The sequence below is a fragment of the Trichechus manatus genome, unplaced genomic scaffold (genome assembly GCF_000243295.1).
Source record: "Trichechus manatus latirostris isolate Lorelei unplaced genomic scaffold, TriManLat1.0 scaffold00030, whole genome shotgun sequence".
NCBI classification, from domain to species: domain Eukaryota; kingdom Metazoa; phylum Chordata; class Mammalia; order Sirenia; family Trichechidae; genus Trichechus; species Trichechus manatus.
The window spans coordinates 14883371-14905965 of record NW_004443966.1 but is presented as its reverse complement, the minus strand read 5'-3'; the positions used below and the strand labels follow the sequence as shown (position 1 = coordinate 14905965).

General features: G+C 45.7%; 1 protein-coding gene across 1 annotated transcript in view; it reads right to left on the bottom strand.

The window, feature by feature from the left end:
- Nucleotides 1–22595, bottom strand: part of PAQR5 (progestin and adipoQ receptor family member 5) — a 91442-nt gene that overhangs the window by 48407 nt on the left and 20440 nt on the right. The window contains exon 2 of the mRNA XM_012555035.1: nucleotides 15198–15291. Coding sequence (XP_012410489.1) covers nucleotides 15198–15291 — 94 coding nt within the window. The remainder of the gene's footprint in view (nucleotides 1–15197; nucleotides 15292–22595) is intronic.

Here is a 22595-nt window from a genome sequence, read left to right as displayed (position 1 = left end):
AAAAGTCAGATAATAACAGGGGTTGACAAGGGTGTGGTGAAATCAGAACCCTTGTCCATTGCTGGTGGAAATATAAAGTGGTACAGCCACTTTGGAAAATATTCTGGCAGTCCTTCAAATGGTTAACCACAGAGTTACCATATGACCCAGCAATTCCATTCCTAGGTATATACACAAACATATATCCACACAAAAACTAATATACGAATGTTCATAGCAGCATTATTCATAATAGCCAAACAGCTGAAACAATCCAAATGTCCATTAACTGACAAACCAATAAACAAAGTGTGTATATCCACACAATGGAATATTATTCTGCCATAAAAAGGAATGAAACTCTGATACATGCTACAATGTAGATGAACCTTGAAAACATTACGCTAAGTGAAAGAAGTCAGTCTCAAAGGACCACATATTACATGATTCCATTCATATGAAATGTCCAGAATAGGGAAATCTATAGAGATAAAAAGTAAATAAGAAGTTGCTTAAGACTGTAGGTGGGGGATAAAGGTAGCAGAGTGGTAGCTAAAGGATATGGGGTTTCTTTTTGAGGTGATGAAAAAAATTGACTATGGTGATGGTTGCATATATCTTTGAATATACTAAAAACCATTGAATTGTTTGCTTCAAATGGGTGAATTGTATGATATATGAATTACATCTCAATAAAGATGTTAAAAAAAAAAAGAATTCTTCCTCTATCCCCATTATCACTCGACCACAGTCTACCACCTCCTTAGAGCCCTCCCCATAGTCCTGATCAATCAGGGGGCTCTTCCCCTGCCTCTGAAGTCCCCAAAATGTTGCCTGTACCTCTCTTGTGGCACCAACCACATTACACTAGAAATCAAAGCCACTGCCAATACCTGGTGTCCCCCTGTTGGGGAGGATCCTCCTGTGAATGGCTGGAAACCCAGTGTGTTTGCCCAGCTCTTCCTGGGTCTTTGGTCAATACTTATTTAATAAAGCAATGCTGCTCATCCTCTGAGCTTAGAAGTGTTTCGTTTTGTTTTGGTTTGGTGATTTGTTTATTTTTACTTCTTATTATAGTTCTTTACGTTCTATGTGTTATTGTCTACAACTATCTAGCAAAATACAATTCATTTATGTTTCACTGTCATAAATGGTTCTTTCTAAAAAACACTGGAGTACGTGGGCCAAGGTACACCGTTGGTTTTTTTTTGTTTTGTTTTGGTTTTCCATGCCAACATTTTCCACGTCTAAATCAAGTCCTTTGATTTAGACTCCCAGAAGTACTGCTAATTCACCTAGTGGCAGGACAAGAGGCGAAGACCCAGTACCAGGGGAAACTGAAACACCTCAAACAATAATAGGAACCAAGGCTGGCACTACACAGACCTCCCCACCTCCATCCTCTGGGTTTCCCTGGATTCAAATCAATATCCTTGGCAAGAAAAGGGAAATACATGGCCCCTGCTCTCATAGCACACACTTCCTATGAAGGATGACCAGAATAACATGCAAAAATGAAGAGTAACACACAGTACTACAAGATTCACTTATTTCTTCATTCAACTAATATTTATGGCATTTTTATCATGTGATCAGTAAGGTTAAGGGCTAAATGTATAGCTGACTATTCTCTATGTGCTGTAGCAGCTTAAGGAAAAAGGGGAGGCTTTAACTTAGCCTACGAATTGGGTAGGCTCCATAAATGGTGCTGGGACAACTGAATATCCACACGCAAAAGAATGAAGTTGGATCCCTACCTCACACCCTCTACAAAAATTGACTCAAAATGATTTTGCCTGGGCAACAGTTTCTTAGACACGACACTTAAAGCCCGAGTGACAAAAGAAAAAATACAGACAAATTGGACTTCATAAAAATTGAAAACTTTGGGCTTCAAATGATACCTTCAAGAAAGTGAGAAGACAATTCATGGAATGAAGGAAAAGATTTGTAACTCATATATCTGATATCCAGAATATATTAAAAAAAACTCTTACAACTCCCTAATAGAAAGATAAATAACCCAATTTAAAAATGGGTAAAGGACTTGAATAGACACTTCTCCAAAGAAGATACACAAATGGCTAATAAGCACATGAAAAGATGCTCAACATTATTAGTCATTAAGACACACTGCCATCAGGTCGATTCAACTCATAGTGACCCTGTAGGGTTTCCAAGGCTATAAATCTCTACAGAAGCAGACTGCCACATCTTTCTCCTGAGAGTCACTGGTGGTTTCGAACTGCTGACCTTTCAGTTAGCAGTCAATCACTTTATCCACTGTGCCACCAGGGCTTCATTAGTTCTTAAGGAAATAACAAATTGAAACCACAATGTAATACCACTTCCCACATACTAGGATGCCTAAGATAAAAAAGACAGACAAGGGCTGGTAAGGATGTAGAGAAAGTGGAGCCCTCATATATTGCTGGTGGACTGTGACATGGTGCAGCTGTTTTGCAAGACAGTCTGGCAGTCGCTCAGAAAGTTAAATATACGGTTACCATACCATATGACTCAGCAATTTCACTCCTAGGTATTTAGCCAAGAGAATTGAAAATATGTCCACACAAAAAGTGTGCACATGAATGTTCACAGCAGCATTATTCATAACCACCAAACAGTGGAAAAACCTAAATGTCCATCAATAGATGAATGGATAAGCAAAAAATGGTATATTCGTATAACGGAATATAATTCAGTCATAAAAAGGAATAAAGCACTGATGTATGCTATAACACAAATGAACCTTGAAAACATGCTAAATGAATGATTTCGGCCAACACTTGCTATTATTATTGCTTTTCAGCTGGGAAAAAGAATTTTATATTTTACAGAAAGAAAAATGGAGGGGTTGAAAAGTCAGAGGGCTTACCCAAGACCACACAGCTAGTAGAGGTAGAAGTGGGGTTTGATTTCTGGTCTTCTTCAAGGTCTGTGGAGGGAAGAGGGGGTGGTGATGCTTCACAGAGTTGCTGTTGTTTGAGTTGAGGACTGTGGATTGCTATAGACTTGGCAAGCGACCCCAGATGCTAGACACTTCACAGTGTACTCTGTAGTACCCTAGGTTATGCCCTAAGGACCACTTTTGGAGATGGAGGTGGTGCTGGTGGCTAGAAATGGAGAGGTCACTTCTATCCCTACTTCATCTTCCACTTTTTTCTGAATTATAGCGGGAACATAGTAATGCAAGCCCTCTGGTGGTATAGTGGTTAAGAGCTATGGCTGCTAACCAAAAGATCAGCAGTTCAAATGCACCAGGTGATCTTTGGAACCGTATGGGGCAGTTCTACTCTGTCCTGTAGGGTCGCTATGAGTTGGAATCGACTCGACGGCAACAGGTTCTCTATGAGAAAGGAAATATAAGAGGGCTACATTTCCTTTTTTTGGAGGTATTGTTGGTTCAGTGGAAGAATTCTCACCTTCTGTGCAGCAGACCGAGGTTGGATTTCTGTCCAATGTACTTCAGGCCCTGGAGGCACAGTGGTTAAGAGCTCGGCTGCTAACCAAAAGGCTGGCAGTTCAAATCCACCAGCCACTCCCCGGAAACCCTATGGGGTAGTTCTACTCTGTCCTGTAGGTTGCTGTGAATCGGAATTGGCTCAGTGGCAACGGGTTTGGCTTTTTTTGGTACTTCAAGCGCAGCCACCACCTGTCTGCCAGTGGAGGTTTGCATGTTGCTGTGATGCTAACAGGTGTAGCAGAGTTTCCAGACTAAGACAGACTAGGAAGAAAGGCCTGGCGATCGACTTCTGAAAATCAGCCAGTAAAAGCCCTAGAGATCACAATAGTCTGATCTACAATGGACCATAGGGATGGCGCAGGCCCGGGCTGTGTTTTGTTACATTGTGCTTGGAGCCGCTGTGATTCGGGGCCAACTCAATGGCAGCTAAACAACAAGCTTCCTTTTAAGAAGAGAGTTGACTTTGACTAAAGGCCATTAAGTCCTAGCACAAAGCACTAGGACTTAATTTTTCTTTACTGCCAAGCAAAGATAGAAGACAGAAAATGTTCACAACAACGTGTATAACCCAGATGCTAAACAATAAACTTATCTGCTAACTAATCAGGTTTGCAACTCTCAGGTAAGCTCAAACTTGATTCCGCAGTTTCAGAAGTGGAAGATTTCTTGAGGTATGTATTTTCCTGCCATTGAAAAAAAAAAAGAGGGCTCTCCCGCTATCCATTGCTATTTTGCATTTAAAACGTAAACCTTTATGTTTGCCAAGAATGGTGAAGCGTCCATGGATGATCATGAAAAGTCATAAAGCCTGGCTGACAATGTGTATGTGTGGCTATTGTTAATCATTTCAGACATAACTGAACATAAAACGAACTCGCTGGCCTTTTTAGCTTCTTCTCATCACAAGCCAAGCTCTTAATTTCACCAACACTATAAAAACGCGAGCGTAATTTCCAGGATTTCAAACAGCAGATCGGTTTGTTGTCTCTTTGCAGAGGTCTAAAAATAAGCTTGAATAAAACAAAAGGGCTTCCCAGAGTTCTTAAATCTAAACAGCAAGTGAAGCTTCGCTCTTATTTCAACAGTATATTGGTGTTCCAGATAAGATTTAATTTATAAATATTTTTTTAAACAGCTAAAAAAGGTAAATGGGCAGGGATACACTCTGGAAGCCCAGCCGAGTTCTCCTGAAACAGCCGTAAACAAAAATAAGGCAAATGGTAACAACAAAACCACCATCAGGAGCTATGGGCCAGGCCTCTTAGAGGCAAAAGCAAGCAAAATGAGTAAGAGGTGGAATTTGTACTTACCACCTCACCCTCTCTGGCTAGGGCTCCCGCCATATCCCTCAAGGTCCCTCCACCAGTAAACTTTACCCTGTTGTTGTTGTTTTCCCTGTCGTCAAGGGGACGATCACCAGGTCTTTCTCCTGTGGAGCCGCTGGGTGGGTTCGAACCACCAACCTTTCAGTTAGCACTTAAATTTAGCCTGCATGCTGTGTATCCCAGGCCTTGAAGAACACAGTCAGAAAACCTTACAACCTACCACATATGTTTACATGCAATGTGATTGAACATAAGCTGATGGGTGACTTTCCAATAACTTCTAGGATGCAAATGAACTAATAGTCTCTTTATAACATTAATTTATTAATTTAGTTATACACACATATTTAGAATCCCTTACCATATCCACTATATTAATTGTAAAATACTGTTTTTCTATTCATATCTCATAGAAATAAGCGTATTCAAGATTTTCATATGCATCGTCGATGACAGTATCTTCACAGCTACACTCTTTGGAGTCCCCTAACACAGTTTAAGTGAAAAATACTCTCACTTCCATCAAAGTTGTTGGAAATCTACACTTTTTGAAGCTGTGTTTAATGCTGTCGGCTGAAAAATTCATCCCAAGTCACAAGTATTCGTTTACTATTATGATACTGTCTGCAATTTGCTTTCAAGGACTTCTACAGTGTGATATGGAAAATACTAGTTTTAACTTACACACCCCAGGGGTGGCCAGTTAGCATTTGAAAGGCTAACCATAATCTCACTCTCCAGAGGGCACAACTTTGCTCAGCTGGGGTAGTTTTGATCAACATCAGAGGGTTTGCGACTAAGTATATTGAATGATATCGCATTGGTGAAGTGACTGCAATTAAAGATAGGTGAAGGAGCCGTGGTGGTTCAGTGGTTAGGCGCTTGGCTGCTAACTGAAAGGTCAGCAGTTCGCAGTTCAAACCCACCAGCCACTCCACGGGACAAAGACCTGGCAATCTGCTTCCCTAAAGATCTCAGCCTAGGAAACCCTATAGGGCAGTTTTACTCTGTCCTATAGGGTCACTATGAGTCAGAATCCACTCGACCGCACACAACACCAACAACAAAGAGACAGGTGAGCCGGAGGGAAGTGTTGCACAGGTGCCCCATTATTCACTGGCTTGATCCACCTAGAAATTCCGCCAAGCCATGCCTCTAGACAGCTACTGCATGAACTGTCAAGCAAGATGCACGTTGTTGCTAGCTGCCTTTGAGTTGGTTTCAACTCATGGCGACCCCACGCACAACGGAATGACATGCTGCCAGGTCCTGTGCCATCCCCATGATCGGCGGTGGATCACATCGTTGAGCGTCAACAACTGAGGGTTTTCATTGGCTGATTTTTGGAAGGAGATTGCCAGGCCTTTCTTCCTAGTCCATCTTAGTCTGGAAACTCCCCCTGAAACCTGTTCAGCATCATAGCAACACGAAAGCCTCAGTGACAGATGGGTGGTGGCTGCACATGAAGTGCATCGGATGGGAATCCAACCCAGGTCTCCCTGACGGAAGGTAAGAATTCTACCACTGAACCCAGGGTCCCTAAAAGGGTAGATGGCTAGGACTTACAGAACAGCTTGTCAGACTGTTCTTATGCCTGTTTGCTACAATATATATGTAAGTGCGGCGGGTCTCAGTGTGATATTTTCTCTGTGCTGCACCGCCTGTGGGGGATCCCCTAGTCCTCACCTACCTACCCTACTAGCTGGAAGCCACACCACTATTTTGTGTACTGCTAAGACCGACAAAATATGCTGCTACTTACAATCATAAGACCATTGATTGCAAATGAATCTTGATTTCAGAGCTGTTAAACCGTTTAAAAAAAAAGTGCATGTTGGAACTGATGAAATACGGCAAATGATGACATATGCCAATTGTGAATGAGGGATTGACTAAGGTCAAGTTGCAACGGCTTCTCTCTCCATTCTTAGGCTTCTGCTCTTTAAAGGGATCATTAGAGGATCTTTTACAATAAATGGAAACCCTGGTGGCATAGTGGTTAAGAGCTACGGCTGCTAACCAAAAAGTTGGCAGTTCAAATCCAACCAGGCGTTCCTTGGAAACCCTATGGGGCAGTTCTACTTTGTCCCATAGGGTCACTATGAGTCAGAATCGACTCAGCGGCAATGGGTTTGGGTTTGGTTTTTGGTTTACAATAAAACCAATACTTGCAGCTGGAAGGCCATATTCCTTGGAATAAATCACAAGCTGTGTTACATTTTTTGACTTTCTCTTCTTTGTTTGATTGTGTCAGGTGCCTTCTGAAGGGACCCCAAACAAGCCTTGCCTGGGGCAGTTTCAGGTTACAATGTCTTCCTCAAACAGCCCAGCCATTGTTCAAAATAAAGGAACACAGTGATGCTGGGCATGTAAGACTTTGGATAACCAACCAGATGCTGTCAAGTTGACTCCGAATCATGGCGACCCCTTGTGTGTCAGAGTAGAACTGTGCTTCATAGGGTTTTCTTTCTTTTGTTTTTTTTTTTATTTTTTCCCCATACAAAAATTTATCATACGGTTTTCAATAACTGACTTTTCATAAGTAGATCACCAAGCCTTTCTTCTGAGATGCCTCTGGGTGGACTCAAACCTCCAACCTTCTGTTTAGCAGCTGAGGCGTTAATCATTTGTACCAACCAGGGACTCCTGCCACTTTCTCTTTTCTTTGAACTATATTATTTTGGAAAACAAAAATCTCCATTTATAGTTGGGCATATATAGTGAAGGCAAAGTCTGCTGTTTGGTAAGGAATTTTCCCCGCGTTTGCTCTGAGGCTAATAGACATGTGAGATTAGGAAGCCCCAGAGGGGTCATGCAGTCCAAATCACACGTGGCTGCCTGAACTTCGTCAGCAGTGTTTCAGATAAGAGGTCATACATTTGACCCAAAGCAACGTTAGCAGAGGAATTTCAGGTGCTGTGATAGCTTATGGGGAGATGTCTGGAGTGAGGGGCCAGCCTCACCTTTTTGCCCACAGTCATTAGGCCGGTCCTGGGGTGGGAGGGCACTCAAGTGGTCTGCACGAGGACTCTGGCTCCATTAAGGCCCCAGTTTAAGGAGCTTGGAGCCCTGGTGGCATAGTGGTTAAGAGCTCGGCTGCTATCCAAAAGGTCAGCAGTGTGAATCCACCAGCCACTCTTTGGAAATCCTATAGGTTCCGACTCATAGCTACCCTATAGGACAGAGTAGGGTTTCCAAGGAGCAGCTGGTGGATTCGAACTGCCAACCTTTTGGTTAGCAGCCTGAGCTCTTAACCACTGTGCTACGGGCCCCTACAAAACAATAAATAAATACCTGTAGTAGGTACTACAAGCAGCCCTGGTGATGCAATGGTTAAGCACTCAGCTGCTAATCTGCCCAGCAGCTCTATGGGAAAAAGACCTGGAGGTCTGCCCCTATAAAGATTACAGCCTCGAAAACCCTATGCGGCAGTTCTACTCTGTCACATGGGGTCGCTATGAGTGAAAAATCAACTTGACAGCACCAAACAACAATAGTAAGTACTATTACCGCTATTACTACTAATCTAGTGCAGCTACTATTACTACAAATACTAACCCATTCAGGAGAACGGGCAACCAGCCGCAACAACTCCTTGGGTGGGGATTTTCAATCTGTGGCGCATGGAAATCTATGGATGGGGCTCAGGGACTCCATAAATATAAAACTGTGCATGTGCATCCATGTGTGTACGTAGGCATGTGTGTGCAGCCGTGTGTGTGCAGTCGTGTGTGTACACATGTGTGTATCGTATACCACTGGGGGCAGGGGCCACAGCTTTCCTCAGATTTTCTGTGACTCAAGAAAGGCTCAGAACCCACAGCCCAATGCAGTGCCTGGTGAACAGAAGTAAAGCCACATCCATAGGGTAACTTAAGTCCAGATGAAATCCCCACACCAGGCCAGGAATCGCTGGGGAGGCTCCAAGCTGGCGGGAAACAGTAGGGCTCTCTGGGTGTAAGTCATGCCTACCAGTCGGTGAATGAAGGGCATGTCCCTTCCAGAAAACTGCTCCTGCCCCGGCACCCCGGAACTGGCCCCGCTGGCTGGGAGAGGCATTCTCCCAACCGGTGTGCTCCAGGGAGAAGCCGGCTCTACAGGCTGCACTGGTCTTGCCCTCTGATACGAGAAACATCCACATGCATGGTGACCCAGCCCAACTCCACAGGGGCAATGGGGCCTGGTTCTCCCCCATAGACCAGCTCTCCCTTTGGCGGGGCAGGGATGGGGAGGAAGGCACCTGGTGGGGGACCATCAGCAAACTACTGAGCCACGGCTGAGCACAGGCTGGGGTACTGGCCAATCCCAACCCCATCCCCTGCAACTCCCGGGGGAGTCTCTCACTCTGGCCAGGCTTCACGCCTGTCCCCAAGCCTTGACCATTTCCAACCCTCAATCCACTTCTTTGACAGCCTTTCAGGCCCAGCCCACAGTCCACCTCCTCCCGGAGGGAAGCCTTCCCCAGTTACTCCAGTCCCCGCCTCTCTCTCCCTTCCCTGAACTCCTCGAGAGTTAGCAGGTGGTTGACCTCAGAGTCTAGGGGTCAGACAGATCTGGGTGTCTGCCCTGTCTTCTCTATTCAGTAGCTGGTGCCCTTGACTTTCTCGTTCTTGATCTCCATAGCTGTAAAATGGACATATTGAGAGTACCTAACTCATAAGCTGCATGGGGATTAAATGAAGTAATGAACATAGGCTCTTGCACAGAGCCTGGCCAACAGCAACATAGTAAATGGGAATTATTACTGTTAGCTTGATTACATATTGTCTGTCATTGTTCTCTGATTCTTTTAGGTGTGGTTGTTTTGGTTTCCACAATTTAGCCTCCTTGAAGACAGGGCATGGATCATCTTTATATAAAAGAAGAGGCTCAATAAAAACTTGTTGACTGTTCTACTCAGAGGCCATTCATTTATTCATTAGTCCATTCATTCATTCATCAGTCCATTCATTCATTCATTAGTCCATCCATTCATCCATCTATGCATCCATTCATTCATCCATGTATCCATTCATTTATTCACCCATTCATCCACCACCCACCCACCCACCTACCCTGTGTGCCAGGCACCACTTAGAGCTAGGGATGAAGGGCTATAAATCACAGCTTGATCTTTGAGAGAACTCGCCACTCAGCAACGGATACCCACAAACCAGTTGCCCAGGGAGTTAAATGCTACAAGAATGAGGAAAATAAAGTTGTACGGAAGGATCTTAAAGGGGAAAACTTCATGTTTGGGGGAGGGGTATGAAGCAGGGGAAGGTCACGGTAAAATTTATCAAGGAGATGACATTTGGAAGCAGCTTAAGGGGTCAGAAAGAATCTGTCATTTTGGGAAGGGGAGAGGGTACAGCTGCCAGAAGGAACAGCTTGAGTAGAGGCACAGAGCTGTGGCCGTGCATGGCATGTTACAACAGCAAGTCACCTCTTTGGACTCTATATGAGTGTCCTATTATGGAGAGACTTCGTCTCGCATACTTTGGACATGTTATCAGGAAGGATTAGTCCCTGGAGAAGGACATCATGCTTGGTAAAGTAGAGGGTCAGAGAAAAAGTGGAAGACCCTCAACGAGATGGACTGACACAGCGGCTGCAACAACAGGCTCAAACATAGCAACAGTTGTGCGGATGGCACAGGACCAGGCAGTGTTTCGTTCCATTGTACACAGGGTCCTTATGAGTCAGAACCGACGCAATGGCACCTAACAACAGCAACCTGACAACATCACTGCTGTAACAAACCGCCACAAATTTAGTAGCTTAAAAAATACCAATTTGTTATCTCACAGTTCTGTGGGTTAGAAGTCTGACATGAGTCAGACCCAGGGAACCCAGGATAATCTATTTTAAAATCTGCTGACTAGCAACCTTAATTCCATCTGTAACTTTAATTCCTCTTTGCCATGTAAGCTAACATATTCACAGGTTCTGGGGAGTAGGACATGGACATCTCTAGGGGGCCATTGTTCTGCCTACCCCAGGCTCCTTTGGTAGAGTGGAAGGTATGTCTTCTCCTCTGGCCAAAGCCATTGAAGAAGTGTGTGCAGGCTGTGGTGGTGGCAGGGGCCAGGGTTGCCATGAAGGCAGCCCCACTAAGCAGGAGGCATTCTGGGTTGATTTTCCTTCTCAAACATTTTCTCATTCTTGCTCATTCACCCACTTTCCCACAGGAGGCTGCTGCTGTGGGCAAGCAGGGGTGGAGAAAGGTGGAGATGTGGCCCCTCTTCACATCTCCTTTCACAGTCCTCTCCCCTCTCCTGCCCCACAGGCCACCCAGGTCTGCACACAGGGTTTGCCAGCCGCACCCTGGGCCTTCTTTCTATTCTGCTTGGGGAGTAGGACTCAGGCCCCACACTGTGCACCTTACCAGAATCAGGCCCACCCACCAAGCGGGTGGGAAAAAAGGGGCAGGGATGTCTTCATCTGAGAAGGCTGCAGAGGCAGAGAGAGCACTGGACTCAAGACACCTGAGTTTGGAGTCTTGTTCTGCCATGGTGCTTCTCTGAGGCGTTGAGTAAACTCACTTCCCCTCTCTGGGCTTCAGTGTTTCCGTTGGTTAAAAAAAGGGCCCTTGACCAGACGAGCTTGAGACCACGGCATAGGTGTTCTACGGAAGCAGTGCTCTTTCCTTTAGCCCTGGAGACCTCTTCTCATTCCTGCTGAGGACTCAAGCATCCTTTCCCCCTCAGACTGTTTGTCCTCAACTCTTCTCTCTCTCGAACAGTATTTGCTAGGACATCTCTCCTCTCCCTGCAGCTGCTGCCATCCTGAGTTCCTCCCAGGTCTCCATCCTTTGCCACCCCCTCTCTCCCAAGCTCCTGTTGTAAGCTACACCCAAAGTATTTTCCCTGGAAGCCTCAGACTCAACCCATGTGCAGGCATTTACTCAATACATAGTAAGTGGATGCCAAAAATATTCAAGGACTTGTCCTAGGCATTGGGGGAGACTTAGGCTTCTGAGTTAAATATCTGAGTGCCTCAAAGAGCTGCTTCTTGTTGTCGTTAGCTGCCATTGAGTTGGCCCCTGACTCATGGTGACCCCATGCCATGCAATGAAACAGAATGAAATGCTACCTAGTCCTGCACCATCCCCACAATCGGTTGTAGACTGGATCATTATGATTCATATGTTTTCAGTGGCTGATTTTTGGAAGTAGATTGCTAGGCCTTTCTTCCTAGTCTGTCTTAGTCTGGAAGCTCCACTGAAACCTATTCATAGTGCCATACAAGCCTCCACTGACAGATGGGTGGTGGCTGTGTGTGAGGTGCATTGGCTGGGAATCCACCTGGGTCTTCTGCATGGAAGGTGAGAATTCTACCATTAAACAACAATGTCCCGAAAGAACTTAGAGTCTGATAAATAGATGAGACAGACTGGAAGCTGTCCATATCCAGGGACAGCAAGCAATAGGGAGCACATAGAGGCTAGATCAGCCCCATGAGGGTGAGGCAGCAACAACGAAAAGGAGGGGTGTAATGGGATGAAAGGAGCCCTGGTAGCGCAATGGTTAAGTGCTCAGCTGCTAAGCAAAAGGTCGGGGGTTCAAACTCACCAGCGGTTCTGTGGGAGAAAAGACCTGGTAATTCAATCCCATAAAGACTACAGCCTAGGAAACCCTATAGGGCAGTTCTACTCTGTTATACAGGGCTACTATGAGTCGCAATTGACTCGGCGGCACACAACACCAACAACAGTGGGTGGAAAGTGTGGAAAGCAGACACTTTTGGCATGTACGTTGTTCAAAAAACAAACAAACCTGGCCCAACATTAAAAAATCAAGGGACCTCACAAAAACGCCTGGGCTCCATGTTTCCCTTGACAAATGTGAAGATCTATAGCCCTGGGTTGTAGGTTCCCGCATGGCACCAACTGGATGCAGCCAAGCCACGCAGCTCCTTCACGTGGGGTGTGCGCTCTCTGGGGGTACCCCAGCCCTACCACTCCTACCAGGATCATCCCCTGGAAGGTCTGCATTTGGAATGCCTGGTATTAAAGGTCAGCTGTCTGATCACAGAGAAAGAGACTCAGCAACATTAGCCAAGGTCTCAGAGCACGCTTCAGAGCCCAATGAAGGAGGTGAGGAAGAACAGGCAGATTGAAGACAACTTGAGTTTGACTTGCACAGAAATGCTGGCTGGCAGTTTAAAAATAAGTGACCATATACATGCATGTTCACAGCAGCACTGTTCCCAATAGCTAAGACGTGGGCACAGTCCAAGTGTCCATCAACAGATGAATGGATAAACAAATTGGAATATATTCAGCTTTAAAAAGGAACGAAGTTCTGATACATGCTACCATGTGGATGAAGCTCCAAAACATTATGCTAAGTGAAAAAAGCCAATTGCAAAAGTCATATATCCTATGATTCCATTTATATAAAGTATCCAGAATAGATAAATCCATACAGACAGAATGCAGATTGGTAGTTGCCAGGGGCTTAAAGGGAGGGAGAATAGGGGGTGTTATGGATTGAACTGTGTCCCCCAAAGTGTGTGTTGTAAATCCTAACTCCTGTAACTGTGGTTATAATCCCTTTGGGAATGGGTTTTCTTTTTTATGTTGATGAGGCAGTATTAGTGTAGGGTGTGTTTTAAATCCATCTCTTTTGAGATATAAAAAAGCAGATTAAGCAAGCAGTAAGGAAGCCCATTTGGGGAAGATAGATGCCGCGCCGCATGAGATCTCCAAGAAACCAGGAAACAGAAGCTGAAAACGGACAAGGACCTTCCCTCAGAGCCAGCAGAGAGAGAGAGAGAACCTTCCCCTAGAGTTGGCATCCTGAATTCGGACTTCTAGCCTCCTAAACTGTGAGAAAATAAATTTCTGTTTATTAAAGTCACCCACTTGTGGTATTTCTGTTATAGCAGCACTAGATAACTAAGACGGGGGAAACTGCTTAATAGGTCAGGAGTTTTACTTTGGAGTGTGCTGAAAATGTTCTAGAACTAGATAGAGGCGGTGGTGGCATAACATGGTGATTGTACACTTTAAAATGGTGTTTTATGTTTTATGTTATATACATTTCACCTCAATAAATTATTTTAAAAAACCAAAACGGAGGGGGGCGGGGAGTGGCCATGTCTTGAAGGAGAGTTGAAACACTACAGATACATTTGGGAGCAGAGAGAGGTGACTTTCAAAGCCAGGGAGAACTTGAGACCCCCCCCCTCCCGAAGGAGAGGAGCACAGACAGGGATGAGGAAGAGCCACATTTCTTCGATTTATGGGCAAAATAAAGTGGGTGTGTTGGGGGGGTGTAAATAAAGGATTCACCCAGTACCTCAGTTTCCCTGGCAGGGAAAGAGTGGGAGGTGTGAGGAGGGGACGGACAGGCTTAAAGAGAGTGGAAGCTGGGAGATGATGTTGTGCAATGATGCTTAGGAACCAGCCAGGGGAGAGACAGGGAACCGGGGCTGGTGCTCATCCAATCAGGTTGGGTTAATGCAGTCTCCTGTTCTCCCCTGCCCTGGAGCTGGGAGCAGAAATAGAGAGTGGATGGGAATATGCTCGAGCTTTCATTCATTCATTCAGCAAACATTTACTGAATACCTGCGGGGTGTCCAAGGATATGGTAGGATGGGAATGGAGGTGTGGAAAAGATGACTCCACCCCTTAGGAGTTCACATTCTAGTGTAGGAGATCAACACTAACATTTGCCACACAGCACATCTGATGGTAAACAGTGGTTAGCACCAGATGCTTCCATGGGAACACAGAGTAGGCATACCATACTAGGGAGTCAGGAAAAACTTCTTGAAGAAATGAAGCTCCAGCTAAGTCTTGAAGAGTATGATGGCTAATTTTATATGTCAGCCTGGCTGGGCCATGGTTTCCAGTTGTTTGGTCAAACACTAGTTTAGTTGCTGTTCCATAATGTAATCTAATGGAACTTGTAATGCAACCATCTTCCATAAAGTAATCTAATGTAATCAATCAGTCAGATGAAAAGGGAGTTTCCCTCCAGTGTGTTCTGCTCCAGAATATAAATAGATAATTTTGGAAGAACTTTACTCTCTGCCCTCTTCCTTGGGACAGAAACCTGCAGGAATCTCCAGCCTGACCTACCAATTTTGGACTTGCCAGCCCCCCACAATTGCGTGAGCCAATTTCTCAAAATAAATCAATCTCTCTTTCTCTCTCTGCGTGTGTATACATATAAACACTAGAAGGAGCCCTGGTGGCACAGTGGTTAAGTGCTCGGCTGCCAACCAAAAGTTTGGCCGTTCGAATCCACCCAGTGACTCTGCAGAAGAAAGACCTAGCAATCTTCTCCGGTAAAGATCACAGCCTAGAAAACCCTATGGGGCAGTTCTCTGTCACGTGGGGTCACTATGAGTCGAAATCCACTCGACAGCACCCAACAACACAACTACAAAGAGGAGTGCAGCACCATGGGGAGAGAGGGCAGTCTAGCAAAGGGTACAGCAGGAGCAAAGGGACGGAGGCAGGGAGAGAGTCACAGTCTGGGGAACTGTCCGTGTAGTTCAGCACAGAGCAGCAGGTGGCCAGGGCGAAGCCTGGAGAACAGAGCCCAGGTGAAGAATCAGTGTTCACCACACCTAACGCGGTGGACATGACGCACAGGGGAGCAGGGGAACAGGACTGAAGGATGCAGAGATGGTGACGGGGGAGAGCTGGTGATGGCTCGCTGGTCACTCAGGGTGGGAGGAGGGAGTGAGACAGAGGTGTAAGGAGAATTCTGAGGCATGGAGACAGGCTAACTTCAAATCCTGGCTCCCTCATTTACTGTGTGCCCTTTGACAGATGACTTAATACACTTAATCCTGAATTTTTGTATCAGGTAGACGAGGGTAATAAAAGCATCAGTGGCTGCTATGAGGATGAGAAGCCACGGGATCTGCCAGTTAACAGGCACTCAATAAAAACTGCTACCGTTAAGTCGGTTCTGACTCATAGAGACCCCATAGGACAGAGCAGAGCTGCCCCATAGGGTTTCCAAGGCTGCAATCCTTACGGAAGCAGACTGCCACACCTTTCTCTTGCAAAGCAGCAGGTGGGTTCAAACTGCCAACCTTTACCTTAACAGTTGAGCGCTTAATCACTGAGCCACCAGGGCTAAGCACTCAATAAATGGTGGCTATTATCACCATGTGCCCTAAACCATCTCAATCCTGCATGAATGCTCCCTCTGCCCTTGGTTTATCATTTGCTTGAAAACAGACTGATCCTCCCTCAGCTCTGACCCACCTCCTGGCTGGAGCTGTGGCTAATGGGCTCTCCATGTTCGCGAGGGCACGCGGTTGCCATGGTGACCTCTCAGCTTGGCTTTGGGACTCAGTGTGTGGACTGAGCCTTTTCTTTGTCCCAGCTATCCTGCTTCTAGATATTTACTGCTAGGCGATTATTGCATACCCGAAAACAGCTGAATATAAAATGATATTCTTTACAGCACGTTGCAGAGAAAAATTGGAAACAATCCAAATTCCTGGCACTAGAGAGCTGGCTGAGTAAGTTATGGTACATCCATGCAAAACTGTACTGCACGGTGATTAGATATGTTACAGATCGTGGGAAGACAGCAACGGCGCCCTGACATGCCTTCAAGGAAAAAGGCAGGTTATAGACCAGCGTAAATCATGTAATACCATCCATATAAAACCGTGTTACATTTAACTGCTTGTATTTAGAAAACATTTGGAAGGATAGTTACCAAAACGTGCACTGTGGTTCTCTCTTTGTAGTAGTGATTCACTTTGCTTTACTCTCTTCTTCCTACTTTCGAGGAGCCCAGGTGGTGCAGTGGTTAAGCACTTGGCTGCTGACTTAAACGTCGGCGGTTCGAATCCACCAGCCACTCTTCAGGAGAAAAATGTGACAGTCTGCTTCCATAAAGATTACAGCCTTGAAAACCCTATGGGACAGTTCTACTTTGCCCTATGAGATCACTATGAGTTGGAATCGACTTGACAGCAACAGGCTTGGTTTTTTTTGTTTTTACTTTTCTAGGACACTAGAGTATTCCCAGGGGCCGTGGTGATTCAATGGTAGAATTCACACCTTCCACGAGGGAGACACAGGTTTAATCCTTGACCAATGCCCATCATGCACAGCCACCACCCATCTGTCAGTGGAGGCTTTCATGTTGCTTTGATTCTAAACAGGTTTCTGCAGAGCTTCTAGACTAACATAGACTAGGAAGAAAGGCCTGGCAATCTACTTCTGAAAATCAGCCAATAAAAACCCTATGAATCACAACAGTTCCATCCGCAACAGATCATGGCGATGGTGCAGGACTGGGCAGCACTTCACTCTGTTGTGCATGGGGCTGCCATGAGCCGAGGGCCAATTCAACAGCAGCTGACAACAACAACGGAGTTTTCCCAGAATGAGTGACTGTTTTTTGTTTTTTTAACCAAAGCACTAAGGCTATTAAAAGGAGATAAATGACTTGAAATCAGAAACTCAAACAGAGACTTGTACACCAATGTTCATTGCATGTTCATTGCATGTTCACTGCATGTCCAATAGTCATCTCCTCGTATACTCAGCTGAGAAGCTCATCTCTAAGACTTTCTCCATGTGCCCCTGCCCCACCTCCTGGTCCAGGGCAACCGGACCCAGATCCTAAAGTCTAATGCCTCATGCATTTGGAAAAGCCCCATTTCCATGAGCCTCAGGCCAAAAACGTCCCTGAGTGGTGCGAACAATTTGCACTCAACTGCTAACCTAAAGGTTGGTGGTTCAAACTGACCCAGTGGTGCTGCAGAATAAAGGCCTGGCAATCTGCTTCCTTAAAGATTAAGCCAAGAAAACGCTAAGAAGCAGCTCTATTCCATAACACGTGGGGTTGCCATGAGTCAGAATCAACTTGACAGCAATGGGCTTAAGGCTGGAGGAAGCTCCTTCGGCAACGCCATGGGTGATGGTGGAGGTGGGCAGGAGTGCCCTGCACTGGGAGCACTGGAGGTCAGCAGTCAGTAGACATATATTGAGCACCTTCTGTGTGCCAGGCACTGTGCCAACCCTGGAGATCCATGGAGATCAAGGCAGACACAGGCCTGCCCTCATGGGGCTTCTGGTCTAGTAGGGGTAGGTCTCCAGGAAGTGCTCAGATATCCAAGTAACTCCTCACTGTTCCCGCAAGGTTCTGCTCTCCTGACTCACCGTCCATACTTTATGTCGTACAACAAAGCTGTAGGGTCCTCTCTGGAAGGTTCCAGAACGCCCCACTCGTTAGAATAGTTCTCAAGCCCCCCATGACCCACCCGTTCCCACCTCACCTCCCACCAGCCTTGCCAGGTGCCTCCTGTCATGTATCCTGTCCTTGCACACTAGGGACTTTCACGCCTCCCTGCCTTTGCTCCTGCTGTTTGCACGAGTGAGACACGTCTTCCTGGCAAAATTCTACCCATTCTTCAAGACTAAACTGAAATATCCCTTGCTCCATGATGCTTAACCAAAACCAAACCAAACCAAACCCACTGCCGCTGAGTTGATTCCGACTCATAGTGACCTGTAAGACAGAGCAGAACTACCCCATAGGGTTTCCAAGGCTGTAATCTTTACAGAAGCAGACTGCCACATCTTTCTCTGACAGACTGGCTGGTGGGTTTGAACTGCCAACCCTTTGGTTGGCAGCTGAGCGCTTTAACCACTGTGCCACCAAGGCTCCTCCATGATGCTTACTAGGGCAAAATTAGCTTCCACCTGCCTCCAAATCCCACTGCGCTTGGTACACATAGTTCCACGTGCAAACTTGACACTTAAATGCCACGGCCCTAGCTGCCCTCAGGTAGGGACGAGTTTGTCTTGGTCACTGCTCTGTCTGCGGGGACTGGCCTAGGGCTGGGCATGGTGTTACTTTTCATTTTGTTGAACGACTGAATGACCTCTGCTGCCTACAGTACTCTGAATCCAAAGGCAGGGTCTGGCCCAGTTCCTTGCATCTTCCACCTCGGGGTTGCCATGCTCTATTCACGAAGACTGAACCTTAGTGCCAACACTGTATTTTCATTGGTCCAATACTTTCATTTCAGAGTTAAAAAAAAAAAATGTATGAGAAAACTCGGGAAATTTGAATATTGCATATTTTAAGACAATAAGAAATTATCAATACTTAAAGTGTGATAATAGTACCGTGGTTATGTTTAAAGAGCTCTTTTCTTCTAGAGAAGAGGCCCTGGTTGGTGCAAACAGTTAACATGCTCAGCTGCTAACCAAAAGATTGAAGGTTCAAGCCCACTCAGAGGTACCTCGAAAGAAAGGCCTGGCGATCTGCTTCCAAAACATCAGCCATCAAAAACGCTATGGAGCACAGTTCTCCTCTGACACTCATGGGGTCACCATGAGTTGGAACTGACTTGACTGCAACTGGTTGGTTGCTTCTAGAGCTGCACGCTGAAGTAATTACAGACGAAATGATATGATGTCTTGGATTGGCTTCAACGTAATCCAGCTGGGGTGGGAGGAATGGATAGGGGATAGATGAAACACAATTGGCCCTGAGCTGATAATCGTTGAAGCCAGGTGTGGATGTTCATCACACTCTTCTCTCCATTTTGTGTATGTTTTTAAAAGGAGACAATGACAATGTCAAGAAAAATCTGAACTGTGAAACATGCCTTGAGCCCTACTCAGAGGTTGTATGGAAGTAGACAAAGCAAAACTCTGTTGTAAGAGTAACTGTTACTCTATTCACAGACTTTCCAAACATGTGGAATAGCAACATGATAGTTTTGAAACTGATACAGGAAATATTGCATCAGAATTCCCATCTGAACAAGATAAATCTAAAGAATTTAAGACAAACTGGAAATGCTTTCAAAACAAAAACTAGGATGCCTTATAAATAAACGACTGTAGTCCCTAGAAAAAAAAAAAGTTGAAAGGCCTTGTCGGTGTATCTCACAAATACATCTTCTTACCAGTTTCCACTCGGGTAAAGTCAAGAAAAGCTTTTTCTGGAAAATTTTACAGAAACAAAAATACTTGTGCCATGTGACATGACATACTTTGATTTTAAGATTCTGCTTTAAAAGGGATCAAACAATATTTCATCTTCAATTTTTCAAGACTAATTACATTTTGTGTTTTGGAACTGTGTTGATTTTAATGTTTTGAATACTTGTTATTTATTTTATCTGCTAATAACAAAGACCAGAATGATACCGTATATTGTTATAAATTTACATTTACTTGATGTTCTAAAATTTTCTAAATTAAAATGTTATTTATAATTATCAAATGTTTGGTTTCACTGACGTCTTTTTAAAAAGTTTTTATCTTGAATATCTTTTTGTTATTGTCGTAAATAGATAGGTAGCTAAACATTTGCCATTTCAACAAATCTTCACATGCGTAGTTCAGTGACATTAAGTATGTTCACCATGTTCAACCATCACCATTAACCGTTCCTGAATTTTTTCATCACCCTTAACAGAAGTTCAGCATCCCCTACACGTTGTGGCTTCCTTTCCCCTCCCTCCCGCCCACCCCTGGTAGCCACTTACAAACTGTGATCTCTATATACTTGCCTATTCTAAGCGTATAAGTGGGACCATACAATATTTGTCCTTTTGTGATTAACTTATCTGAATATCTTTTTATATAATACAAATATTGATTTCAGTGTTATGTGAAATGCATAGTAAAATGGCCCTGGTTGTTAATCCAGCACATAATAACCATTTCCACAAACTGTCGGAGCTGGAAGGGGTGGGGCGCTGCTGAGCATCTAGCCCAGTGGTTCTCAACCCTGGAAGGACATTAGAATCACGAGGGAGCTTTATCAGTCACTGGAGCCAGGGCCCACCACGGCTCAATTACGCACTCTCCGAGGGTCAGGCAAGGGCAGGTAGGACCCAGGTGGCATGTAAAGCACAGCTAGGGTTGAGACTACTGAGGTTCTAGTTCAGATGAGGGAATCCATAGCCAGTCTGCACTGAGTCCTGCAGACCCAGAGCCCGGGCACCTGACGCCAGCCTGGCCCTTTCCTCCTCTGCACCGCGTAGCTTGCTGGCCCCCAGGGTGGGTGCAACAGGCAGGTTCCCCCCCAAGGCTGGGAAAGGGTGACTTCCAGCCAAGTGGTTGGAAGGTGAATGTAGGCCCTGACCACTCAGAAGCTTTGATGGCCCTTCCCTTACTTCAACAGGGAAACCTCTGAGCTGCTGGGGGAAGGCATGGTCCTTCTCTACCCCTCTGCCAAGTTGCTAATCTGATCTGAAACTTAAGTCTGAGATCAGTATCTTAGTTATCTAGTGCTGCTACAACAGAAATACCACAAGTGGATGGCTTCAACAAGCAGAAGTTTATTTTCTCACAGTCTAGTAGGCTAGCAGTCCAAATTCAGGTCGTCAGCTCCAGGGGAAGGCTTTTTCTCTCTGTCGGTTCTGGAGGAAGGTCCTTGTTATCAATCTTCCCCTTGGCTAGGAGCTTCTCTGTGCAGGAACCCTGGGTCCAAAGGACGCACTGTGCTCCTGGCACTGCTTTCTTGGTGGTATCAAGTCCCCCTTTCTCTCTGCTCACTTCTCTCTTCTATATCTCAAAAGAGATTGGCTCAAGACACAATCAAATCTTACAGATTGAGTCTTGCCTAATTTACACGACTGCCACCTATCCCACCTCATTAACATCATAGAGGTAGGATTTACAACACATAGGAAAATCACATCAGATGACAAAATAGTGGACAATCACACAATACTGGGAATCATGGCCTAGCCAAATTGATACACATATTTTTTGGGGACACAACTGAATCCATGACAATGAGGCTGGCAGCCTGTGGGAGGGAGCCTGCTGGGTAGGAGAGGGAAAAGGGGAGACCCAGGGAAGGCTTGGTCCGAGGTGAGCTGGCATGTGTGCTGGTGAAGCTGCCCTGGGAGCCTGGAGGGTGGAACAACATCCCAGTCAGGAGCTCCTGGGAGGCCGCTTTAGCTCAGTCCACAGAGGCACTGTCTCCGTCCCGGCAGGGGACGGACCACTCCATGGCACTGGGCTCCCACCCAGAAAAACGTCTGAGGTGCCAACTCTGGGGACAAAAACCAAAACCCATTGCCATCGAGTCGATTTCAGCTCATAGCGACCCTATAGGACAGAGTAGAACTGCCCCATAGGGTTTCCAAGGAGCAGCCGGTAGATTTGAACTGCTGACCTTTTGGTTAGCAGCCAAGCTCTTAACCACTATGCACCCAGGGAGAGGGTTGAAAATCAGGGTGGATACAGGGGCCTGGAAAACCTCTTTAGCAACAAGTCCCAAATCCAACTATGCATCCAAATCAGCCACGGGGCCCACAGCAGGCTTTCTGAGTCCAATCTCTGGAGTGCAGCCTGGGACGGTGCCTGGTTCACAAGCTCACAGTGATTCCCACACATGGCCCTATTAGGAAACACCTACCCTGAGCTTCAAGGGCTCTGGGTGGTGCAAACAGTTTGTGCTTGACTACCAACCCAAAGGTTGGCAGTTTGAACCCACCCAGTGGCTCTGTGGAAGAAAGACCTGGTAATCTGCTTTCGTTAAGATTACAGCCAAGAAAACTTCATGGAGCAGTTCGACTCTGTAACACATCGGGTAACCATGAGTCAGAATGGACTCAACAGTAATGGGTTACCATGAGCTTCTGGGCTTGTTTACCTGCACAGGGCCTAGAACCCACCTGGGGAGACCAGACACTCACAGCCAAGAGCCAGCCCACAAACACGCAGCTGGCGGCCAGCACCAGCAGGAGAAGCTGAAAGCAGGTGCCCCGGGGGGAGAGATTGGTGATGCGGTGTTTTAAATTCAGCTCCACGTCTCCTCAGTGACCGTGCTGGGCAGAGTGTGAGAAGTCATGGCTGCCCTCAGAAAGCACCACTCTTTCTG